This window comes from Heloderma suspectum, chromosome 7, assembly GCF_057233095.1.
Source record: "Heloderma suspectum isolate Gila_16-S chromosome 7, 16-S_ref, whole genome shotgun sequence".
NCBI lineage: Eukaryota > Metazoa > Chordata > Lepidosauria > Squamata > Helodermatidae > Heloderma > Heloderma suspectum.
In genome coordinates this window covers 22861073-22886015 of record NC_139464.1, presented here as the reverse complement: position 1 = coordinate 22886015, position 24943 = coordinate 22861073, and the positions used below count along the sequence as shown (strand labels likewise).

At 43.7% G+C, this 24943-nt stretch overlaps 1 protein-coding gene across 6 annotated transcripts in view; it reads right to left on the bottom strand.

The window, feature by feature from the left end:
- MICAL3 (microtubule associated monooxygenase, calponin and LIM domain containing 3) overlaps positions 1–24943 on the bottom strand; it is a 243144-nt gene that overhangs the window by 107179 nt on the left and 111022 nt on the right. For 4 of the 6 annotated variants that reach the window (XM_084809261.1, XM_084809264.1, XM_084809265.1 and 1 more), the window contains exons 10-18: positions 24719–24845; positions 23288–23381; positions 22194–22341; positions 21652–21848; positions 19455–19567; positions 18088–18150; positions 15707–15880; positions 14371–14463; positions 2865–2978 (exon numbers count right to left, since the gene is read on the bottom strand). In XM_084809261.1, coding sequence (XP_084665387.1) covers positions 2865–2978; positions 14371–14463; positions 15707–15880; positions 18088–18150; positions 19455–19567; positions 21652–21848; positions 22194–22341; positions 23288–23381; positions 24719–24845 — 1123 coding nt within the window. Of the gene's footprint in view, positions 1–1393; positions 1502–2864; positions 2979–4075; positions 4133–6312; positions 6412–14370; positions 14464–15706; positions 15881–18087; positions 18151–19454; positions 19568–21651; positions 21849–22193; positions 22342–23287; positions 23382–24718; positions 24846–24943 lie in introns of all 6 variants that reach the window. The other 2 variants (XM_084809267.1, XM_084809263.1) reach the window with 2 other exon arrangements.

Below are 24943 nucleotides of genomic sequence, written 5' to 3'. Positions count from 1 at the left end.
GGGACCCTACTTCCTGTCCAAAATATAGGGCCTATCAGGGAAGGGAAGGACATTCTTCCCCTGCTAAAGTCAGAAGATTGTATGGCCCCCATCTTCTGCCCTCTGGAGACCTTGGAGAGATAAGCAAATTTAACCACCACTCAGGATCATCAATCTGAATCTCACCCCACCCCCACCCTGCTCAAAACTCCCAAATGAAGATTACATACTCAACCCACACGTGTAAACCAGGTCATTGTTTGAAAGGACTAGCTGACTCAAACAGAGGTGTCCACATGCTCAGTGTTCTGTCTTACAGAATTAGACAACATGTATCGTCACAAAAAAATAAAATGCTTCCGGTAGGCCAGTCTGAAATTCCTTGAGCCTTCATCAGGATAAGGCAAGGGGCAAGGATTTCCTGCTCAGAAAGCCAAGCGTGACTACTCCATTATTTTAGTATAAAACACACAAAGCGGCTTGAATCATATCCTTAAAGTGAAGCAGCAAACAAGCATTTATTCCTTGTGCAGAGTGTTCTATGACTAAAGAAAATTAAGTGCTAGAAACAGCTGATGAGAGTCAGACAATACGGTGATGGGAATCAGAAAGCCTTGTTGTTGGATCTCTTGGCAGCCAGAAATGGCTGTCTGGGACAATGGCCCAGTTCAGACATCACCATGGTTTAGTAGTCACTTGTAGTCCATGGGCTCATGCATTCCTCCCCTTCTCTGCTTAGCAATAACCATGGATTACTGTGATGTCTAAACTAGCACAACATAATTACCACTAGCCAGACTTGCTTGCAGTCGAGAGACTGAAACCAGGATTTGATCTCTCATCTAGTTTGGGAGCAAACTATGGTTAGCAGTAATTACAGTATCACCAGTTCAGACAACACAGTGTAACACAGCAATTGCTCAGGGGGGCGTGAGTCTGAGGAGGAAGGAAGGGAAAGGAGTGGGAGAGGCACACAAACCCACAAGGCACTCCTGATAACCAACCCATGGTTTAACAACTGGTCCCCATGATGTCTTGAATGCATCAGAAGGGATGGCATTACTGATCTGGAGGTAGAACCAGCTGGTTCTGGATGACAGAGACAAGGTTCCATGGTAGGTATTTTTTCATAAAATGTGTGTGGGCCATTGTTCTCCCTCCTACCAGACTAAGCCAGTAATTGTGAAATATACAGGATGTGCTTCATTTCCAAATTCTGTAAGGCTTGGAATAACCAGGACACAATCAGAGCCTCAGCCTTCTCATTTGCAAGCACATCAACTAAGCCCAGCCACATCAATGCAAAGATAAGGTATGAGCCTAGCTTTATCCAGTGGCACATTCTCAAGTGGCAGGAGATGGAGTAGGCCAAGGTATGCAGCCGAGTGCAGCTTTAAGCCCCACACCATGCTACCTGTCTGAGGGAATCAGATGAGGGAGAAGAAGGGCGGCTGGAAGAGCGGAGGCTACGGGAGAGCTCCCACTGCTCAACAACTGATCGACGAGATCGCTCGGTCTCTGGCTACAAAATAAAGGTGAGAAGGTCAGAAGATGGAAGTTTTAGAAGCCACATTGATCGGAGCCTCTGAAAATAAGAAAGGCAGATCTTGCAACTAAAGGAGAATTGCGGATTTGATCTGCCTGTCCTAAACTCACCAGCCAAAGCTCAACACATCGTATGTTTGGGGGAAATGGCAGAACCCTGAATACAGGGGCAAATTTCAGCTGAGGGACCTTCCTGTCACTTATCTTTCAAGTTCTAGAAATGAGCATCTATCAGAATTAAAGGGCTTTATAAGGACTGTGGGCTGTGAAAGTTTCTAAATTATATACTGAGAAGTGAATAGACGTACCCTGGACAAGATGTGAGGAATTTTTCTGGAAGTTTTGAAAGAATTGAAATATATCCTTTCAAAGAAATAAACAAAAATATCCTGGTCACGAACCAATACAGGAGGTCTAAATAAAAAGAATTTTCTAAAATGACTGCTTAGTAAAAACAAGAGGCTGTAAGGCTGCTAAGCAAGACATGTTGAAATGCGTATACTCATATGCAAGAGTCTCTTTTACCTCAATGGTATTTATTTGCTGTTCGACTCAATGAATATAACTAATTGATACTTGAAGGTACAGAATTTAGCAAACAAGGTGAAAGTCAATGTACCAGCCTATGTGGGAGCAGAAAACATATTTTGTTTCCCAACTGACATATGATTACATTCTTGACACTGAGATGCTGGATAAAGTAGAGCACATATATTAGAAAATGTATGTGTTTCTTTTCATTCTTAAAAAAAAAAAAAAGTTTTCCAAGCCCATTTGGTGATTTGGATTTATAGACTGTTGTGGGTTAGATTGCTTTCTGGTTTCTTTTGTTTGGGGCTACTCTTTAACAAGCTAATTTTATAGATCCTTGCTTCCAAAACCTAGTAAGTATTGCAGACACTGTTCCTCTGAAGTTTGGCAAAGCAATGCTCCACTAGCACTGTTTGAACCTGGCTAAAGTCTTTGACAGACTTTGACTTATTCTATGGACATACAAATTCCACTCTTGCTCAAACCTTTAGGTTTAGTAGCTTCCTCCCCACATAAACCACAGTCCTTTTATTAGTGATAGAAGCATTTATTCAAGAACAAAGTACTGATTCAGAAAGTAAACATTTGTTAGTATGTAACAGGAAATGTGGAATAATGTGGGTTTTGGTGGGGGGCTTTGCACACACAGAGTGGTTGAAGGTGTTCTCTTACAATGTGATAGTGTGCTAATCAGCCATTAACACACGACATCTGATGCCAGCCATGTTACGGCTCAAGCAACCTTTCATTTCCCATTCTACGGAAATGCAAGCAGACACAAAGCGCCAGACAGACAGGAAGGCAGTCACCTGATGCCTGGTTGATGGCCTTTGCTCCAGGAGGGCAGCCAGCTGGCTTGCCCTCTGCTCAATGGTAAGAGTGCGCTCTGGCACACCGTCATCTGAAAAGAACTGGCGGAGTCTCTGCAGGGTAACGAATAAGGAAAATGAACGAAAGAGCGCTGGAAGAGAATATTCATGGGAAAAGCATAGCAGAATGAACAGAAGCAAAGCAGAAAATGAGGACAGTGCCAGATAATTACATGTCTGTATGTAAATAAAAATAATAATTTAAAAAAACAGGCAGAGAGATCAAGAGCTTAAGTAATCTTTCAGAAAACAAATGTGACCCCCATGTAGCACAAACCACTTACAGTAGGCCAATCTTATCCATGTCCGCTCTAGCGGTCCTACTGATTTTAATTTTAATGGGTTTCCTCCAAAGTAAGTACGTACAGGGCTTAGAAAGCTGTGGATTGCTTATCCCATGGTGGTGGAAAAGGCAATATTCCATTTTCATGCCTCCAAAGTAGCACCACCATCTAGTTGATACAAAATGCAGCTGCGTCATGGGGACCTGGGTGAGGCCACTGGCTGCCTTCTGCTGTTGCATGTAGTGATGCACATAACTGAGGGGCATGGAAGACATGGGCAACCAGGCAGCTGCAATACTAGTAGGGTGGGATGGGGAAGGCAGGGACAGGGACTGAAACAGTTGGATTTCCTTCCTTCCTTCCTTCCTTCCTTCCTCACTCCACCCCACCCCACCCCACCCCACCCCCACCCTGCCATCCAAACTTTTAAGCTGGTTGTTTTGAAGACTGGATGTAACACCAATCTGGCAGGCAAGTGAGAGGAGCGCAAAAGACCATGGAAGAGAAGCAATGGCAAATGCAAGATCTGATGCCCCCACCCAAAGGCTATTTCTGCTCCACTGTAACATCTTCCATAAAAAAAAAGAAAACAGGAAATATTAAATTCACAGTGCTAAAATGTGCCAAATTGAAAAAGCACACTTCATACTATCCATTGTGGGTGAAAGCCTGACAAGCAAGTGCTTTCATGAATAACACACAAAATTACTATTTTTAGGAACATTTTCAGCAGCACTGTACTGGGGTGTTAGTATTACCAGCACATGGACAAATGCACGCCCTTCTCCCCTCGCCCTCCCAGTTTGCATAACATTCCCCCATGATTGCACGTGCCCTACTCATGCTGTTTTACTCATGCCATTTTACCCGTTGCTGGCTAGGACTCTGTTCTCCAGCTGGGACTGCATGAGGATCCCTGTTTGTCTGTAGGCAAAATAATTACCTTAACAAACCCCACACACAAAAAAGACAGCATAGTCCAGTTAGGAAACACCCAACAACAGAAACATTAAAACCACAGTCCTCGAAAGGTTTTGGAGTCTGGCAAAGGTCATGTGGTTACTGTGCAGAATATATGTGTGCAGTTTTATGCAGAGCAGTTAAAAATAATACCTCATACAAATTGTATTAGTAAATGGTGACATAATACATATCCACACAGTGATACAAGAGGAGAAAGAAGAAACAGTTTCCAAGGAATGGTAACATTTGTGCATTAAAATGTGCCTTGAAAAAATCAATTTTATAAGTAATAAGGGTAGTTAACTTTAGACATAGCAAGGTACGTCTATTGAACTCAAGTCACCAGATTTATTTTTCATACACAAGTTATTTTGAAAAAGACTGGGCTCCTCTGATAGCAGCAAACAAGACTTCTGGGCCAGCTAAAACCACAGAAGCTGGGCTGTAATCTACCATACCTCAAGAAAGCAGATCCCCAGAGCCCGCTCTGGTTATCCATGACATACACACAGGTATGGTTTTATCAAAATGCAACTTCCAGGAACTCAAAAATCTGTTCATACTTCATGAAAAAAGGCTGATATACTATCAGTAAACCAGAGAATTCTATTATTTTTATGTGCTATGTAAAATAGCATTGTTTCCTACAACTATCTTTATGGAAAGTTACTATGTTTTGACTTAACTAAACAATGCCACTCTATTCAAAATATAAACTTTTTTTTTTTAAGCATAGAGTTGACAAGACTGAGTGACAAGTTTCCCATCTGGAAGCTGAGGCCCAAGCAGAGGTTGTGACCTCTGCTTCAGTTTTTCCAACCATGAGGGGGAATGCCCATTTTTGCCTTATAACCAAGAACAAAATGAGCATGCTTGTCAAGAATACTGTTTCAGCTCTGATGCCAGGATTCCAGTATTTGTGACATTCTCATGTAACTAGGGGGTTCTGATTTGAAGAGATAAATTACTCAGCAAGAAGCTGTTTAGGAGGAATATTTTAAGGACATTAGTTGGGGAGGGTGGCCAGAAAAGTTGGGGGCATACCAAGGCCCCAAGGCCAAACAATATAGCAGGATCCAGGCATTCTAGATGACTGCCATGCTGATTAGTGGTGGATATAAGTGGGAGGAGGAAGAGAACAGCATGCCAGAGAGAGTAAGGAAAACTGTAGCAGGTTGGAATCAGCAGAACCTGGAACCCTTTTCAGGGCTGTCAGATAGTTTTTTGGAACCCCTTCGTCACCCTGATAACTGGACAGCATCCTGACTTTCCCCAACCTCACAAGTAAAGAAGCAACAGCAAAAGGACCTATATCCCAGTAAATGGCAAGATGTTCCCAAGACCCCCTTAATTAGCAGAGGGATTCTCAAGTTATCCTGGTGGTCTGGGAAGGAGCAGTGATGTAGCAGCTCCAACATCACAGGGGTAATGTAAGAACCTCCTCTACGTGTTCTTGTGCAAGTCACTGTCTTTCATGAGAGATTGAGAGAGAGAGAGAGAGAGAGAGAGAGAGAGAGACTCTATTTGTAACCTACAGCCCTGAGATAGGATGCACATAGGAATGTGCATTTTATGAGTGGCAATAATTAGGGGCAGGGGAGAAATGTGCTCAACTGGGGGAAGACCCACTGACAAATAACTCTTAGATATGAACAGGCAGGTGCCAATAATTTCAGTGTGGAATTCAAAGGCACACACAAGCACTACACTATTATGTTTCTTCCCATTACAATTCAAAACCAAGCTACAGGCCATCACAAAGAGCCTAAACTAAAACTATAAGTACTCTATTTTGGGTACCAATATGTTGCTCCTCTTATGGCATCCAATATAAAAGCTGCATAATACTAACAGCAGCTTTTATTCATGCTGCAGGTTTTTGCTTGGTACAAGAACATATTACATATAAACAAAAATAACAGAGTGCAAGAAGTTCTACTACATTAAATCAGAGGATGATAAAAAGAAGTCTGGTCTGTTGTGTTACTGGTTTGGGGAAGTAAAGAGATCAAGAAGTTTGCTGTCTCTTTATTCAGCTTAAGGTGGAAACTCAAAACAGAAAGAGCATTTGGTCTAGTCACTTGTGGAAGCAGGAAGGAAGAGAAGGGGAGAGAGGGACAGAGCATGCAGAAAGAAATCACCTGATAACTGGGGTACGATGGAGAAGAAGTGCAAGTGGAGGAAGAGGAGAGCATGATCACTTTTTTGGGGCAGGTCCGAGAACGCTCCTTTTTCCTCATCTTTGTTTTAAAATAAGAGGGAAAAAAGAGAATAATAATAGAGCGAGAAGAAACATGGTCACTGGCTCTGGTTATAGCTATGGCAAGGCCACAGACTAAGGTTTACTCAAACAGCAGATGAAGCAGTAAAACCATTTCTGAATTGCTACCAGGTCAGGCTACAGACGTGGAGGGCTGTGAGTCTGAACAGTCCTCCAGTGCACACAGAAAACTCAATGTCATGGAGCAGCCTAATCTTCAGCAAAATAGAAAGCCAGCCTAGGTGCAAGGAATTATTCATTCAACCATGTGGCTGCCCATCTAACGCTGTACAGTCCAAAAATAATTTTATTATCTCCTTTGCATTTTGTGTGAACTAGGCCTCAGAAATGCATCATCTGGAGGAGGATGACCTTGCTTCTCTTTCTGCTGTCAAGAAAGAACCAGCACTGCTGCAAATCATTATAGTGGAAGCCATGGGGGGGCGGTTTCCTCACATGATAGACAACACCATCTGAAACCCCTGCTTCGCTACAAACATACCTGCCCATTACAGAATGCCTCATTAGTCTGAATGGTTCAACTGACAGGTGTTGAGTACTCCTAATTTGGGATAAACACGACTTCTAGGGTTTAACTGACATGGGAGACATAACTGAAATTTGAGTAACCAAGATTCAAATATAAGGAGTTCTGCTGTACAGTCTCAAAAGCATCAGCACACAGCAGAACAAAAAAAACACCTACCATTATGCAGTGCGGTGTTTATCAACATTCATGCAATTAGCCCAGCTACAGTTGACCTAGATAAATATCTTGCCCCTTCCAAATAAATTAATGTGAGTCATAACATACACCAAAAGGTGCAGGGCATGAAATACTGAAAACTTGCCAACATTTTATTGCCCTCCAAATGCTGGGGGCAGACCACTAATGTAACAAATAAATGCCAACTTTGCCATTTTCCTGGTACTAAAACGTATACGTAGTTTGGGTAGGAGAATTAGTTTTCTCATACAAAGAGCCCTGATGGATCAGACTAAAGGCCTATCTAGTCAACCATCTTGTTTCCCACAGTGGCCAACCAGATGCTGTGGGAAGCCCGCAAATCAGGACATGAGGGCAACAGCACCCTCCCACTCATGTTTCCCGGCAATGTGTATTCAGAGGCACGCTGCCTCCAATCCCAGAAGCAGCATATATACAGCCATTATGACTAGTAACCATTGATAGTCTTATCCTCCACGAATTTACCTAATCCCCTCTTAAAGCCTTCTAAGTTGGTGGCCAAAACCACTATAGAAGTCAATTCTAGAGTTTAACTATGACCTGCAAGTCAAGCTGCAGCGCATTTTCTTCAGTTTTGTAACGTTCCTATTGTGCTTTCCTTATTTGTAAATATTGGCTCTCGGCTTCCTCTTCCTTCAAGTTTTCAGGTTTGAACTCTCTGCTCAGTAAAGCCAAAATAATTATCCTTATTAAAGATGAACCTGGAGCACTTTTAATTCTAGGTAATTATACGTCCTAGAAGGAATGATTTGGGGTATTTTCGCTGTAGGTGATGAACAAGATACCTCTACACATTTGGGATAATTCACCAGACACATGGGGGGATTATGTCCAGTGCTCAAAATTATGGAGGGAAAAGTTGGGGGGAGTCCACAAGCCTCACACGTTGATTCCCACCAAATTTAGCCAAGTCATGGCCCCTTCCTTTACCCTTTTTAAAACAGTAGCTAATTTGGCTATCATGAAAGGGGAGGGGAGGGGAGCTCCCCTCTACCCTTCTTGTAACTGGAACACTGTTTTCCATCCTCAAGTAGGATGCATTTCTGAGTTCACAAAAAGCCAGTAGTAAAGGATGCTCTCATCAACAGATTTAAACTGAAGGGAGATTCCACACAACAGAAATCAAGGTAGCCAATGTACTCTTCTTCCATTTTGACGGTTGACTTTGGACATTTCAGCTCAAAGAGATCTTTTGTTCTTACCAGCATCCGTGTGTGTGATTGCTGCATATGAATTCCCCTCCAAGTAAAAGCCCAGGCCAATACACTCCCTGGCCTTCTTAACAACACCTTGACCTCCTCCCTCCTACAACCCCAGACTTCAAACATGCAGCTCCCAGTTTCACAAACTTCCTGCTCCCCCACCCCCTCAAACACACACATACACGCACACAAGTTCTGTTAGTATGCGAATGAAGAATGATGGTGTTAGTTCACTGGAAGTACAGAGAAAATACATTTATGAATACCTCCCTTTCCCCCCACACAGCAAGACAGCAGATTCAGGTGTTTTTTTTAAAAAAAATAATGTCCACTTTCATCAAAAGAGAGCAATCCAGAGATATTGAAAGCAGTGACCATCAGAGCCTAATTATATTAGATAGGCATACACAGAACCTCCTCCAGGTCGTTTATTCCCATCTCTTTGGGAGCTTAAGAATTCATAGCATAATCATGGACATTCTCTGTAGAGAGAAGTATCCCCAAGATGCCATTTGCTTAAAAAGGTGGCCCTATTGGCTTGTGTGTTGGTGGATCAGTAGACATGAAGACTGCATTTCCACAGTTGATGGTGTTTTTTTTTTTTTTTTTAAAGAATTATTTCCTTAATTTGTATACCCTGCCCCAACCAACATAACATGGCCACCTCTCCTTGTACTGTATAACCTCACTGTAGTGCTAAAAATGAAGGCAAACTAGCACAATGGGCAAATAAATGGCTCAGGAGAATGTTGATTTGACCAACAGCATATATGGAATGAATCACTTATTGCCCCTAGTTGACAGTCCCAAGAATAAAAGGTTAAAGGGTTATTTCACTGGAATTCCCATCCACCACCTGCTGTCATGTCTTCTCAAGAAAAGAAGTCAAAGGATGCTACATTTCCACATGCTTGAAATGGCCAAAGACACAGAGAAGTTCCATAAGGGGCCACTGTAATAGTTTAGAATAAGGTTGAGGTCTTAAATGGCAGTTCTGAAAACCTCTCCTTCTGCCTTCAAAAAGGGTCCTAGAACATACCAGAAGTTATGTTATTAACTGTATGAAAAGCAAGTAAAACTGAAACTCATCAAGAACAAGCCCAACAAAAGCAGCTTTGACTACCCCTAAAATTCCTGAAAGGCCAACAGTACTCTTTCCAAAAACTGGTAGTAAAAGGAAACAACAACAAGATCCTAACCTCACCACAAAAAAGAGATCCTAGACTCTTGTGAGGAAGAAAACAAATGTAAACAATGCTGCCCCTGGACAATTGCTCCTTGTCAAATCACAAGGGAAACCAAGCAAGAAACAATGTGATAAGGACCTAATGCCACTAGGTATTAAAGAGACACTACTCTATCCATCAACTGTTTGGGGGCAGACTGTGTTCCTTTCTGCCTATTCCACCCATTAGTATGCTTCTGAAAAGTTCTTCACAGGCTGGAATCTTTCCTTATCCTATCTCGATGGCTCATTTTGGTGATCTGTTCTCAACTGATCAAGATAGTAGCACTTCCTTACCAGCACTCTCTTCACAGAGGATAATCTAATGGAAACTGAGGTAAGCTCCCAAAGCAGTTCAGCTTTGGAAAACTGAATCACACCCATCATAGCTGTCAAGGGCTCCTTGGAGGCCTCTCTCAGTCTAATCCAGTAGCCAAGTCCAGACACAGACAAAGGGATTCTTTTCAAAGCTTTATTCCTCTTTTACAACTTAACAACTCTACTGTTGGCAACTAGATATGAGCAGCAGAGTACCTATGCCCTAAGTTGGAACAGTTGGTCCCCATTTGAAAGGGAATCACTGGCAGACCCTGAACTTAAGGGCTAGGGAGAGTCCCTCCCCTTTTCCCTTGGATCCTCTGGGCGCAACCGTTGTCTGCGCGCCAACTGGGCACTACGCCTCCTTTCTGCGCCCTCCATTTGGCACCGCTCTCTGCGTCGGCGTCGTGCGTCCATCAAGTCTGCTTCCCGCGCTCTGTCACTCCCAGGACTGCTATCTAAGCTAGGAATGCCGGTGGGAGGAATCTCCGTCAGCTGTTGGCCCTGGGAAAGAGGAGCGCGCTCCTGTCCCAGGAGCAGCTCCTCTTCCTCAGAATCAGAACTACTCTGGGATAGGGATGGACGAAAGTCCCTTACCTGGTCCCGCAGCTTTTTGGGGGGGGGGAGGCGCTCCGTTTCTCCCCCCGAAATTCTTGGCGGGTGGGAAGGCGCCCCGTCTCTCCCTGCCAAAATTCTGGCCGGGGGGGAGCCGCCCCATCCCTCCCCGCCGAAATTCTGGCCGGGGGGGAGCGCCCCGCCTCTCTGCTGTGAAAGAAAAAAGTAAAAAAAAACAACAACATGATAGGCTACGTAAAGATTTACGTAGCCTATCACGGCTAGATTTTCAAAAAACACCGTGATAGGCTACGTAAATCTTTACGTAGCCTATCACATTTGTTGGGGTTTGTTTGTTTTTTTCACTTGGAAATGGCGGTGGAGGCAGCCGGTCGGAAGACCGGCCGCCGCCGCACTACTGCCGCCGCCGCACCGCCGCCGCGAGGGACATTCGCCGAAGGTAAGTCCCATCCCGGGGGGGGGGGGGCGGACCGTTTCCCCACCAATTTCAGGGGGCCGAATGCGTTGGCATTCAGCCCCCCGGAGATTCGTGGAGAAATTCTCCGACATCCCTACTCTGAGATTCTATGGGCTCAGTGTCCACCCTGACATCAGCTTTCATATGACTGCTTCCCCATGGGCACATCAGAACAAAGGGTGAATAAAACAACCAGTCTAGATAAAAATAAATGTATCAAAGCGCATGTGCAACTGTTATGTGAATCAGTCCTACAGCTGCAGCCCTGTCTTGTACGGGTCAGCCCAGTTCAGTTCAATACACTGAATTAAACACACATAGGATTGTGCTATAGGAGCCTAATATTTCAATTACAGGCTTAAAGCAAAATTTGTACTGCATAGGTATCCTTCTACAATTCTCTTTTTGCAGATTGATTATATGGTTCTTAGTACTGTAATCAGCACATAATTCCTAATAACTGTATAGCTTGAGCAGGAGCTGAGTTGCCACATTCAAAAGTATCCTGCTGACTTGGATAAACCCCATCTGCCATTTCCCACTTCCTTTTGTCTTCAAAAGGCGTACACAAGTTTGGCCAGGGTAGAAGGATATACCTTCTGGTGGAATGACTGCCACCTAAAACTAAAAGGTGAATACTTTGTGAATACTCTATGGAATGGGGTGGACTGAATGGTAGATGGTGCTAGCTACTATAAGCAAGCCAAAAGAAAGTTGTCAGCAACATGACATTACTGAAACTGAGTTCACTTCATCAGCTGTGCTGCAGGCTGGTGACCTTAACTAGTTTTTATGCCCTTTTCCATTTGGGTGTTAAGCAGATGCAAAGTGAAGAAATAATATTAGAAGCAGTATTATTTATTTATTTCATTTCTATACCGCCCAATAGCCGAAGCTCTCTGGGCGGTTCACAAAAATTAAAACCAAACAGCACACAATAAAACACTTTAAAATATATAGAACATTAAAACCACAATATAACAATACAACCACAATAAAACCTAGCAGCAGTGCAGGAGTTTAAAATACAGATTTAAAACAGCAAAGCTGTAAGTTTAGAAAGCTAAAATGCTAAAATGCCTGGGAGAATAAAAAGGTCTTCACCTGGCACCGAAAGGAGTACAATGTAGGTGCCAGGCGAACCTCACTAGGGAGCTCATTCCAGAGCCGGGGTGCCACAGCAGAAAAAGCCCTCCTCCTAGTAGCCACCCGCCTCACTTCCTTTGGCAGGGGCTCACAGAGAAGGGCCGCTGATGATGATCTTAAGGTCCGGGCAGGCACATATGGGAGGAGGCGATCCTTCAGGTAACCTGACCCCAAGCCGTTAAGGGCTTTAAATGTTAATACCAGCACTTTGAATCGGGCCCGGAAATGGACTGGCAGCCAGTGCAGCTGGAAAAGTACTGGTGTAATATGAGCTCCCTGGCCAGTCCCTGTTAACAATCTTGCTGCCCTATTTTGGACCAGCTGAAGTTTCCAGACTGTTTTCAAAGGCAGCCCCACGTATAACGCATTGCAGTAATCCAGATGAGAAGTTATCAGAGCATGGATAACTGTAGCTAGGCTATCTCTGTCCAGATAAGGGCGTAGGTGATATACCAGCCAAAGCTGATAAAAAGTGCTCCGTGCCACTGAGTTCACCTGTGCCTCAAGTGACAGTTCTGGATGCAAGAGCACCCCCAAACTACGAACCTGATCCTTTAGGGGGAGTGCAACCCCCTCCAGAACAGGTTGAATATCACCTAGCCGGGCAGACGAACCACCCACTAACAGTACCTCCGTCTTGTCTGGATTGAGTTTCAGTTTATTAGCCTTCATCCAGTCCATTACCGTGCCCAGGCACTGATTCAGAACAGCCACTGCCTCATCTGGGTTTGATGAGAAAGAGAGGTAGAGCTGGGTGTCATCCGCATATTGATGGCACCTCAGCCCACACCTCCCGATAACCTCCCCCAGAGGTTTCATATAGATGTTAAACAGCATAGGGGATAAAATAGAGCCCTGTGGAACCCCATGGCACAATTGCCATGGCACAGAGCAATAATCCCCCAGCACCACCTTCTGGAATCGGCCATCCAAGTAGGAGCGGAACCACTGTAGTGCAGTGCCTCCAACTCCCAACCCAGACAACCTATCCAGAAGTATACCATGGTCGATGGTATCAAAAGCCGCTGAGAGGTCCAGAAGAATCAACAGGGTCGCACTCCCCCTGTCCCGCAGTATCACTATTACTCTTTCCCTATTTACGAATCTGTATATTCCTGTACATGTGAACACTACGCTACAAAAAGTAGTACTAATGCATGAGTAATCCCTGTGTTAATTGACTAAATTATTTGTATTTGCTCATGTTAACACATGGGATGAAAAGACTTCCCAGCCATTAGATGTTTTATTACAGAGAATCTATGTACTCAATGTTTAAAATAATGCTAGTATAGCAACCACAAGTCAGAGTAAGAGAAGATGATAAAATCTGGTTTCTCAATTATCTCTTCCAGTTAGGCAAATTCCAATTTTTTAACTACACTACAATGAAATTCCATTTTAAAAAGAAGATAACTCTTCAGTTGAGAATGATGAAGAAAATCTTAGAGCCTCTAAAAACAGTTTGCAGAAAGTTTTCGACACATAGCAGCAATCAATGTCATTTCTGAAACAAGTGGAATAAAGTTATTTGAGGGGAAGGAATTCCTCTGAAGCTACTGCAAGAATGGCAAAAGTTTGTAACAGTGCCAAGAAAAGTGGACAGCTCACATTTTCTTACTATCTATGACAGAACACACTGCTTGGTACACAGTGACCTCCACCTACCTAATATGAGTCTTTGGGAAATCAGCCATTCCTCCAAATAAGCACAGCAGACTCACTCCAGGAACTAGATACGTTTCGTGGTAGGTCTTATTTTTTGTTTTTACTTCAGAAATGGAGCTGATTCTCACATTATGTTTTCCAGTGTTGAGATCTCCCTGTGCAGGCTCCTCATGGATACCAGCACATGCTAAGACACATTAACTGTTTCCCCAGTCCACTCCCAAAGCCCCCGAAAAGCAAAAATCTGGTTTACGCAAGTTGACAGGAAAGCAATTCCTATGTATAATGAAGAATGATTATAATGAGGATCCTTTACATGAGTGATCTCATGACTGAACAATGTTATATGGATAAAATAAGCATTTGAGAGTTATTTATGCTCAAACAGTCACTGATTGCCAGAAATAGGGGTGAAGTGAAAGGCATTGTAGCTCTTTGATACAAGCCATCATACCTACTTAAAATGACATACAGGTCTCCATCGTAAAACAGCGCCTGTACACACGAATACTGGAGGTAGTTTGGTATGGAAAAGCAGCAGCCAATGGGGTGGTTAGATGGGGGTGAGAGTTGCAATCATTCATCCAGTTTTGTTTTACCTGTTTCCATTGAGGTAATGGGGCAAGGCGGCCTTGCTCTCGTGGTCGGTAGGCTGGCTGGCTGAGAGCACGGTCTTGGTAAGGCTGGGCAGGCTGTTGCATGCAGGTCATAGAGAAAGCAGGACGGAGGCCACGGAGGGCATTAACACAAAAGGCAAAACGAAACTCACAAAGAAACCCACAAGGGGATGGGGGAAGGTCAGCAGACAGACATTTAGGAGAAAAAAAACGGAGTAAGGAAAAATTAGTTGGCAAATAAAATATAAAATTATATGAAAGTGGAAAAAAGTAAAGAAAAAAAGGAAGATGGAAACTTAGCCACGAAAGAAGGCCATCTGTCTCCTATTATTTGGATTGGTTATTTTAATAAGTTTAGCTTAGAAATGAAAGGAGTTTCCAACACTTAGAGGAATAAAATTCCTAGAATTCTCTCCTGAACAACTGAGGGAGCAAAAAAGCTCATTAATTCTAGAAAAGGGATGGACCTATTACTAGAATCTTACATCTTAGCAGAGGTTATTGGCTTCAGGAACCATTTTCTCTATTGAGACTTTTGTTGGTCTTGCATCCTTCTTCCTGAAGCACTGGAGACAGGCAGAACTGGAGAGAGATCAAGAGCCAACACCTGTGCTAGAAGGCTCTTTGAGCGTTCCTTGGCTTTGTTTTACTTTCATGCTCAGAATCTACCATATTAATGGAAGGAGCAAAGTTTCCATTTTGCCTGTTTGGAGCTGTTGGTCTTCCCTTGGAATGTATAGCATAGCTTGCTTGCCTGAGCCAGATGGATTTGTTTCAATCCATGTACACCTTGCGCTGAAGGTTATTTCTATCATGGTTCCACTTGCAACTCTGCTTGTAGCACATGAAAAAATGGATTGTGTGTGTCAGTGAATAAAAATCTCTCTCTGCCATGCTCAAGCAATTAAATTACAGCCAGGATGCCTGGGAGATGAAAGCTCCAGCTACCAGGACCCACTCTCCCAAGCAGAAGAGCTGGTTATGCATGGAGTGATTCACAGGGAAAACTGTGGAAACTCTTCCCATATGTTCAACACATTGCAATACACCAGGGATACTCTATATTCCAATACTGTCCTCTCTCAAACTAGTACAGGCCCATAAAGGCTGGAAAAGTAGTGAATTTCCTTTACGCTCAAGATGTTTAAACTATGGTAGCCATGTACGACTTAAATGGGAACAGACAGATATCCTGGTCAAAGTCAAAATGCCTTCAAGGTCATCCCTGTGTGCCCCCCCCCCAAATTAATATAGATCCTGCTAGCTAAACCATTGGCTGAGGTCCAAAATACATCCAACATGTAAAGCCCTTTCCTACCTGTCTTCGGATGCCTGTGGACTGCACAGGGGCATTCTCCTCAAATTTGGCCAGCAGTTGTGTTGCCATGGATTTCACTTTATTCTGATTCCCAATGGCAGCATCGATTCTTCTCTCTGTCAGGGCGCTCACCAGGGTGGGCCTCTCTTCTCGGCAGCTTCGGGAGGTGTCCTCCTTTGTAATACATACAAATGTGTAATACATACAAATCAGTATGTATTATACATTAATGGATCTCTAACCATTTCGTGCATCACTCTGATTTTGTGCATCGCTCTTAGATTTGAAATATGCCTTCTATCTTTGCACATTTCCATTGCTCGCTATGCTCATCTACTTGTACATTCAAAACAGCAGGAACAATTTTAGCAACAAATTGTAAAATAACGTTCTCCAACGTGGTGCCCTCTAGATGCTTTGGACTCTAACTCCCATCAGCCCCAGCCAGAATGGTCGATGGTGGGGGTGATGGGAGTTGTAGTTTAAAATGGAGGATACAGGTTGTGCAAGGCTGTTGCAAACAAACAGGGCAGGAATCATAGCTCAGTGGCAGCATACATGCTTTGCACACTGAAAGTCCAAGATTCAATCCCCACCATCCAACTAAAAGGATCAGGTAGGAGGCACTGAGAAAGCCTGAGACCCTGAAGAGCTCTAGATGTTCAGTGAAGGTAACCTGAAACCTGCCAACCTGAGCTAACTGGCTGCCCTCTTGTCAAGTGCACAAGAGGAATGCAAGGAGAGAAATCCCACCAACTCAAGGTTACAGATTTTTAATGCACTGAATACTTTCATAGATTCCTGAAAGGTCACCCCCCCCCCCCACCACCACCAAACATATCAAGGCAATACTACCCAGGTATAGCTTGGGGCACATCTCATAGTATGATAAGCCATGACTAAGCAGAGCCTTTTGTATTCAACACAGCTACATCTCTCTGCCAATTTGGGTGGATGATCTGGTTTCACAAAGATCAGATTGGGATGGACAGATGGACACACATACACACACGCCTACACCTGTTTCTGAGCTGTAGCAAGTTGGGGCTCTCATGACTGTACAATCCTCTGTACAAAATAGCCCCCTGAACATAGAGAACTAGTATGCCAAGGAAAAGGCTAGGCAAAAATGTTTCTTCCTGACATTTAATTGTCTATATGCAGGGATTTTTAATGTGTGTATTTTTTGTAGAAAGGAATATTTAGTTATAAGTGTGAGCCACCACCTGCAGTCTGAAGTGGTATAATCCAGACACAGGTTTACCTCCGCATTAGGCCTAGCAATTGCTTTCAGCACCTCTAAAGTCTGTGTGGCTGTCAGGCTGTGTCTTCTTAAGGTTTAGAAGCCAAAGAGGTCTTGACTAGGGTTTCAGTGGCAAGTTTTGAGGATTCTCTACTGCACAGGTAAGCAACTTAGGTGCCCTCTAAATGTTTTGAACTACAACTCCCATAAGCCCTTACCAATGACCATACTGGCTGGAGCTGAGAGGAACTGAAACCCAAAACATCTGGAGAACACTAGCTTGCCTACTCCTATTCTGCCAATACAGACCTCAATATTCTACTGAGTGACTCTGTGCTCTGTTTCTGCTGAATATCTTACCTCTCAAACTTTTGCTCTCACTTAACAGGATTCCAAACTTTTAAAGACAACATAAATATCAGAATAAATTATGCAAAACAGGGAAATAGTTCTGCAAAGTTCAGGTGACAGTACAGGAGAGGATTTGATAGCTATGCTAAGGGAAGGCACCCCATCCTCTAACCATTGCAAATTTACATCCAAATTTACATCCCAGTGTTCTCTGTTTTTGGTCCTCCCACTCTGTACCGCCAGCATCCATTCAGAGTTTTTTTTAATAACTTTCGGAATAGAAATTATTACTTTTAAAAAATCTTAGGCAAGAATCCCTATTGTTCAGTGTAAAGTTGCCCATTTGGCCATGGATGTTCCTAGACACTGGTCCCATCTGCACATAATGAGAAGCCACCGTGGGTGAATTTCCCCACGGGGTTTCTCACTGTGGTGGCAGTCGCCATTCTGAATATTCGAGTCCCAGTGGGGGCACCGTAGCTTGCCGCAAAACAGCCCAAGGGTTCTGTGTGGCTTGTCAATCACCCCAACAACCCAACCTACCAGATTCGCACATAATGACAAGATACAGCGCACCCTGCCGTGGCTCCAATATTCAAAATGGCAGCCGCTGCCACAATGACAAGCCCCACAGGGAAATTCACCCACAGTGGATTCTTGTTACACGTGAATCAGGTCACTGTGTATTGAATTCATCATGTGAATTAGACCGAGTTGCCATGGGAAAGATCCTGGCATATGCAGAAAGACAAAAGGAAGAAACACTGCTGAATACAGTATTACTTACATCCTCTGACTGGCTTGTTTTCCTCCTCTTTCCTGCACCATCCAGATCTTTCTCTTTTTTATCCTAATCACAAAAGAGAAAAAGCCTGAGTCCCCAATTTCTTAGCCTATAATAAATCCTATAAATGCACTTAGTATTTTGACAAAAACGGATACCTGACCCTGCCTTTCTATCTAAAACAGGTGTACAGATCCTCAGGCTCAAGGGCTAAATTAGGTCTGCCTGGAGTTCCACAATCAAGCACTCTGGGGTTCTCCAGATGGCCCCACCACCTTCCCCGGGCCCCACCCTCTTTCCCCCAACCACTGATCATTTGGTGGTTTCCCAGCTTTTGTGCAGCTTCCCCCCCATTCTAACAGGTTGAAATGCTTCTCCTAAGGCTTAGTTACTGGCAGTAAGCGCTTTAAGCTACAATATGCTGGTCTTTTGCCCCTGCCCCTTTTGTCTTTGGACCCACCCACCACTGGAATGCGGTCTCTGAGAGCTGTTCCAGAATGGGGTACAGCCTTTGGGCTGAAAGAGGTTCAACACCCCGATCTAAAACAGGTGTTCACCTTTACTGGGGTGAGCATGTGTGTGTTCATAACCTTTCAGTCCAGCCTATGCAAGGTTCCATCAAAATAATCAATAATGTCCCAGCACAATAACCCAAAGTGCCCACATTTACCTTTCCACCCATGCACCAAGCCAGCATAGCTGACGGCACGTGTGACCACTGGAATCAGCACTTTAGAACTGTCTGACTGCATTTCCCAGGAAATTCACCTAAGCCTACAGCATAACTTTTTAATTGCCCTTTTGTTGCTACACTTAAGCTGGTATTGAGATTGTATTTAAATGCTATTTTCCCCTTGCTTTATGCAGAGTTTTAACTGCCTAGTTAAAGTACATATTTTATATTTATTCCACCTCTCCAAAATTAGCTAAATAACTAACCACCTTATGGGAACCTTCCCAGAGAATGGGTACCTTCCCACAAAGTGATAGATAAAATACTATTTTTAAGCCACGCAAACAGCTTTAAAAATCTGACAATGGCCATCCCTTGTCTGAAGGATCAAGCCCCATCCCTGATTGGCACTGTCAAAACTGACAACTCTGGCCTTCCTTTCACAGCTGTACATATGATTCCGAACACAGCTCTAGAAACTGTGCACACAGTCTGCACAAAGTTTCAAATGCATATCAAGACACAAGTCCTGGAAATGGAATATTATGACCCTTTTGTGTGTGCTGTCCCCAACCCACTAGGAGATACAGTACATGCACAGAGATGCTTGTTTCTGAATTCTCATTGCTGGACTGGGACAGACATGAGCACAAGAACACACTTCCTACAATCTTTGTTCTAAGTCTACTGTGGCTACCTTTGGTGTTCGTTTCCGAGAGATGCTTTGCCCCAATTTGCTGAAGAAGGAAATAGGTGATTTGGTGCTAGCAATTAACGCAGCTTTTTCTTCTGCATTCAGTTCCAGATTGTCTGTGAGCAGAAAGAAATGATCAGTAGAGACACAACAACACTGGAGATTTGAGAAGCATCTCCTAAAGGGAGTACCATTCCAAGCATGGTTATGATTGTTCTATCCTTTCCTCTCCCCATCCCCCTACATCTCACACTTCCATTTGCCTACACTTTCTGCCACAAAGCACCACAATCAATCCTCCACTTAATGGGCGGGTTCACATGTCATGCTAAGCCATCCTGCGAATAAGCCATGGGGGGTTGGTTTTTCTCAGAACAACCCATGGAACACCCAACAGATGATCAGGATTGCTGTGGCTTCACCCTCAGTCCTCCAGCCGGCTCCAGCATGTATCCCAGGCAACCTTGTGGCAGAACCCATCTTGTATCCTTGCCCTGACCCCCACCCCACCCTGCTCCTATCACTACCCCTTTTCATTCCCCAGCTTTTTTCCGGTGCTTCAGAAGTATGCAAATAGGATTGTTGGTGTTTTTAGTTGTTGTTTTTAATAGTTGTTTTTCCCCAGTTCCTTCACAAATGCGCAGGAGTGCACTTTCACCTGTCTGATATGCATAGCCTTGCTTTGTCAATTTCCTTGTATGTTTCAGCTGTCAAAGGGAGCACCAAAGTGAGAAAAATAGGTGCACCAAAAAGGGGGGACGGACAATACCTCCCAACTGGCATTTAATTGTTTTACTGACACTTGTCAATGTCCTCCTCCCATTTAACACTTCCCAGAATCTCCAGCAAGGCTAGAAAGGGGAGATTATTGGTTTGCTCCCTTTTTGTGGCTCCCTTTAGGATTAGTCACTGAAAAATACAAAGAAATTGAGAAGGCAGGTCTACACATATCAGACAGGTGGAAGTGCACTCCTGCGCACTTGTGAAGGAATCAGAATTTTTTAAAAAATGACCCCATTGGCATGCTCCCAAAGCCTGGAAAATTTTAAAGAACAGATGGCAAACAAGTGATGGTCCCTCCAAAGTGCTGTCTGGGCATCTGTGTAGAGGCAGTTAGTGGTGACAGAGGATGGAGGCAGCACTGGAAAGATTGCAAAGAGTAGCACAGACTTTTTTGCCACTCTTCCTGAGCGGCTCTGTAGCTGATACCAGCAACCCATGATAAAATTCCTCTCCTGGGTTCAGGCAACACAACAACCCACCATGGGTATGAACACCCCTACAACAAGCCATGGGTTCTCAGGGTGGCTTGTTTGCAAAAATTAAGTCACCCTGCGGAGAACATGCTCGGTTCAGACAACATGACAAACCCACCATGGCTGGCTGCCCATGGTGGGTTGTCATGTTGTGCAAACCCAGTCAATCTCTTTTCCATTATAGAAAATTGTTTTCATCCTGACCATTCAAGATCAATATCTGGCTGCTTCCTTAACAAGTCAATCAATGGACATAGGCAAGGAAGAGACTAGAGCGCTGAGAACGTTCAGCAAGCACAATGTAACCAGCACTTGCTTTCAATGATTACGTGCCATCTCTCTATGGTCAATTTCATTTAAAGTGCTTATTGTAGAATTTATTCAGCTTTCACAACACACAAAAGTGAACCATCAAGGCATTGCTGCTGCTACTATTAAACTTGTGGTGAGTGGCTAGAAGGGCTGCATAAGCCACTTCTTCTTACTCAGGCAACAGCACCTTCTTCACCCAAACATGCTAGCCCACAGAGTTCATTTAAGAAGAAGACTTCACCATTCTACCTGTAGCACTGCCCGCTGTTCTTACTGAGCATTCAGCTTTGCTTTGTCCTGCTTGGTTGTCAAACTGCAGGCAGGTCTAGTCAGAACAGTCTTGCATAGTTCAACAACACTGCAAAGGTATCACAAAGCTGAAAGGGCAGGACTTGATGGAAAGTTAATGGGACTTTGGCAATAGCAGCAGGTCAGTCCCCTCCCACCCCACCAGCTTAGAAATATCCCAGTCTAAGATGCTTTACAAGGCAGACTTCTGTCTTTTCTTGTAGGTCACTGGTTCAATACATTTTGTGCACTTTTGCTGCATTAATTTGATAAGAGGAATGGTCTAAACACGGATGTCAAGGCTCAGGGCAATGCTTCTAGCAGATATGTCGTAGGCCCCTTACCACTAGAAGGGAGGGAGTCCTTGAACATCTCGTAGAACTGGCTGAGATACATGACCATGGACAGCTTGTCTGGTTCACCAACCGATGCCATATCTTTGCCAGTCATGATGGGAGAGATTCCAAACTCCTTCTCAGCAATGTCAAATGCCAGCTGGTTATTCTTTTCTACATTGTGTTCATCTAGAGAATCAAAGTCTCTGGAAGGAAGAAAAGATCATGGAATCATAGAATCATAGGGTTGGAAGGGGCCTACAAGACCATCAAGTCCAACCCCCTGCTCAATGCAGGAAGCCTGATTCCCAGGCAGTCTCCCATCCAAGTACTAAGCAGGGCTGACCCTGCTTAGCAGCCAAAATCAGACAAGATCAGGCACATCCAGCCCTGTTGATAGGGTTATGTTCTCTCCATCCACTAGTCCTTGGGAAACAACATGATCTGTCCCATCCCAAATAATGATGCTATCATCAGACCTTTGGACATTATGCGCCTCCCCCAACAAATCGGACAATATGTGCTTCCTAGTTTTAAATCCAGTGACTTACATGAGGTCAGGGCGATATCGATGGATAATGGCACAGAGCGCTAAGCCACTCTTCCAAGACATTGTAAGATCCGTTACATTTACACCAGAATATCCATCTGTCTGCCTCTGACACCAGCCCAGAAGTTTGCTAGAGCGAGCCACCGACTCTGAAATAAATATTGAGATATTTTGGTCCTTTGACCTGAACACACAACAGCTATTCTAGATGATCAGTACTGTTACCTGCTGTCAGGATTCCCTTTTTGCCTGGCTGAGCCCAAGAGCCAAATCAACACTCAGACCAGAGGCTGCATTTCCAAGGCTTTAATTCCATTTACCCTAACAAGGCATACTGATGCAAATTGCTAGAGACCACAGACTACAAAAGAAAACGGCCTTCAGGGAGTTCATCTCCGTTTGGGAAAAAAGGCAGCAAGCTCTCTTAACTTAAGGGGTGGGAGGGGAAGATCTCCCCCACTCCCGTGACACATCCAGGCGCAGCTGTTGATGTTGAGCCAATCAGGCAGAGCGCCGAAGTTCTGCCCATGCAACTTCCCGCTTGTGCCTGTGTCTGGTGTCTAAAAGTTCAGGTTGTTCTTCCCTCACCTCCCCCTGTCCACTATCACTCCCAGGGATGTGGGGGGGGGGGGCTCTCCATGCAGCTGTGCTTCTGAAGCCTGGGAAAGTTCCTCCCCCACATGTTGCAGCTCTTCCTCAGAATCTGAGCTACTCTGACATTCTATATGCTCAGAGGCAACCCTGCCACCTACCACCAAAAAAGGCTTCCTGGCATTCAAAAAATGCAACATACCCTACTGGATCCCCACCAATACACACACAACTCTAGATAAAGATTTTTGTTTTCCATGCCTCTGAAAAATATAAGAATGCAAGCTGTGTTAAAGAAAGACTAAAGGAATCTTGACGTCACCAATGGTCAGGTTTGGGCCTTTATACAGCTTAAGAAAATATCTGGGCAATACACTTCTACAATTTAATGCATCATTTGAGAACCGCACCATTGGTGGCAGCTGGCATAGACTCAATGAAGGAAAAGAGACGGGAAGGAGAGAGAAAGCAATACCCAACAAATGGGATAGAACTGGAGCTTACCATTCCGTGACAACTTTGGGGTTCTGGAGTTCACCAAGTTCTCTATTTCCAGGTGAATGTCTTTCAAGTCTCCTGTATCATACAAATGTCGTACCTGTAGCAGTTCAAAAAGGTTAGACATATCACATCAGGCTTTGAAGAAGAATGTAAAAAGAAGATATTTGTTTAATGAAACAGGTGTGAACAAACTGTGTAATTATCTACATAAGACTCATTTCTACTGCAGCACTGGAAAAGTGAAGAATATTGTGTTATGGTCAATTCCAGCAATTATGAATCGTCACTGTGCTTAATTTGCATATATTTGAACTTTGCTTAGAAAGACGGTGGCCCAGGCATTTTATGCCATTTGGCCCTACTGTTTACAACTTTTTTTTCTCCTCTAGAGTCTATACCCAAATACTTTAATCAACAGACCTAGCATTTATCCATTTACCATGAGAACTACAGGATCACAGGTAAATCTCTGCGACAATCCATAAACTCTATCACATACCGAGGCAGAGAGGGGAAGTATTTCAACGAATAAATCCTAACAAAAAAATCTATGCCACACTCAAGAATTAAACATCCTTCTCAAATTGTCACAGCTTTGCTATCTGCCTGCCCTCATTATTTAGGCATTCAAGTACAAAACAGAAGGCAAAAAAAATGATACCCTCTATTATTAAAATATACCCAAAGAAGTACAGAAATCAACACCCTTGCTAAGATTCATGAGAGGCTGCAAGGTTTCTCTTTTGTGGCAAGGTTTTGGTGGGTTCTGCCTGGTTTGTATTACATTATTTTAATGTGGTAAACAGATTGTGTTTTATACTGGCTATGTGTTCACCCGTATAACCTCTGGAAAAGCAGGATATTTAGATAAATATCTAAAATAAATCATAATAAACCAACTGCAAAATTATGACAACTTGGGAGAATAGATGGGGAAGCTGATTTATGTGCCCCGGATGACAAGCATTTTCTTTTCCATTTCAAGCCATTTGGTACATTAATATGAATAGGTACAACTAGCCCCTCCCTCTTTACATGATTACCCATTTGACTTCATTTTTGCCTGCTCTAGTAGCCCCATCCTTCTCTGTTGACTCCATATATTTCTGATCTACTTGGTTTGCTTTTCTCACATAAGCTGACACATCTCCTTTTCAACTATACTTTTAAAAAGTACTATGTAATTCCACCCTCCACACATTGGTCAGAGTACCATACCAGCCCAGATTTCTGACTCCCCAATGTCACCCTCCCATCTTCCACCCATTCAAAGCCACAACCTGCCTGTACTTCCAGCAACTGCACCCACAACTGATCCAAGATACAGTAAATAGACAACTAGAGAGAAACACAGTTCAAGACAGTCACATCAAGGAGACACAGGATTCATGTTGCATTAAGAGCACTGGAAGAGCTCCGGATTGAAGCAATTACCTGGTTTGGCCGCAGGAAGTTGACATTGATGTTTGGATACCGAGTGACAGGATCAATGCTGTACTGGCTAAAGTTCTTGCTCACATTCTCAGGGGTGGTCTGAGGCAACAACCTATAGATACTCTCCCTAGAAAAAGGGAGACATTGAAGCTGGCTCAATGATGTAAAACAGTACCCAGTCAATGCCTTTTGCACCAGCCATATTTGGGCAGAATTACTTTATCC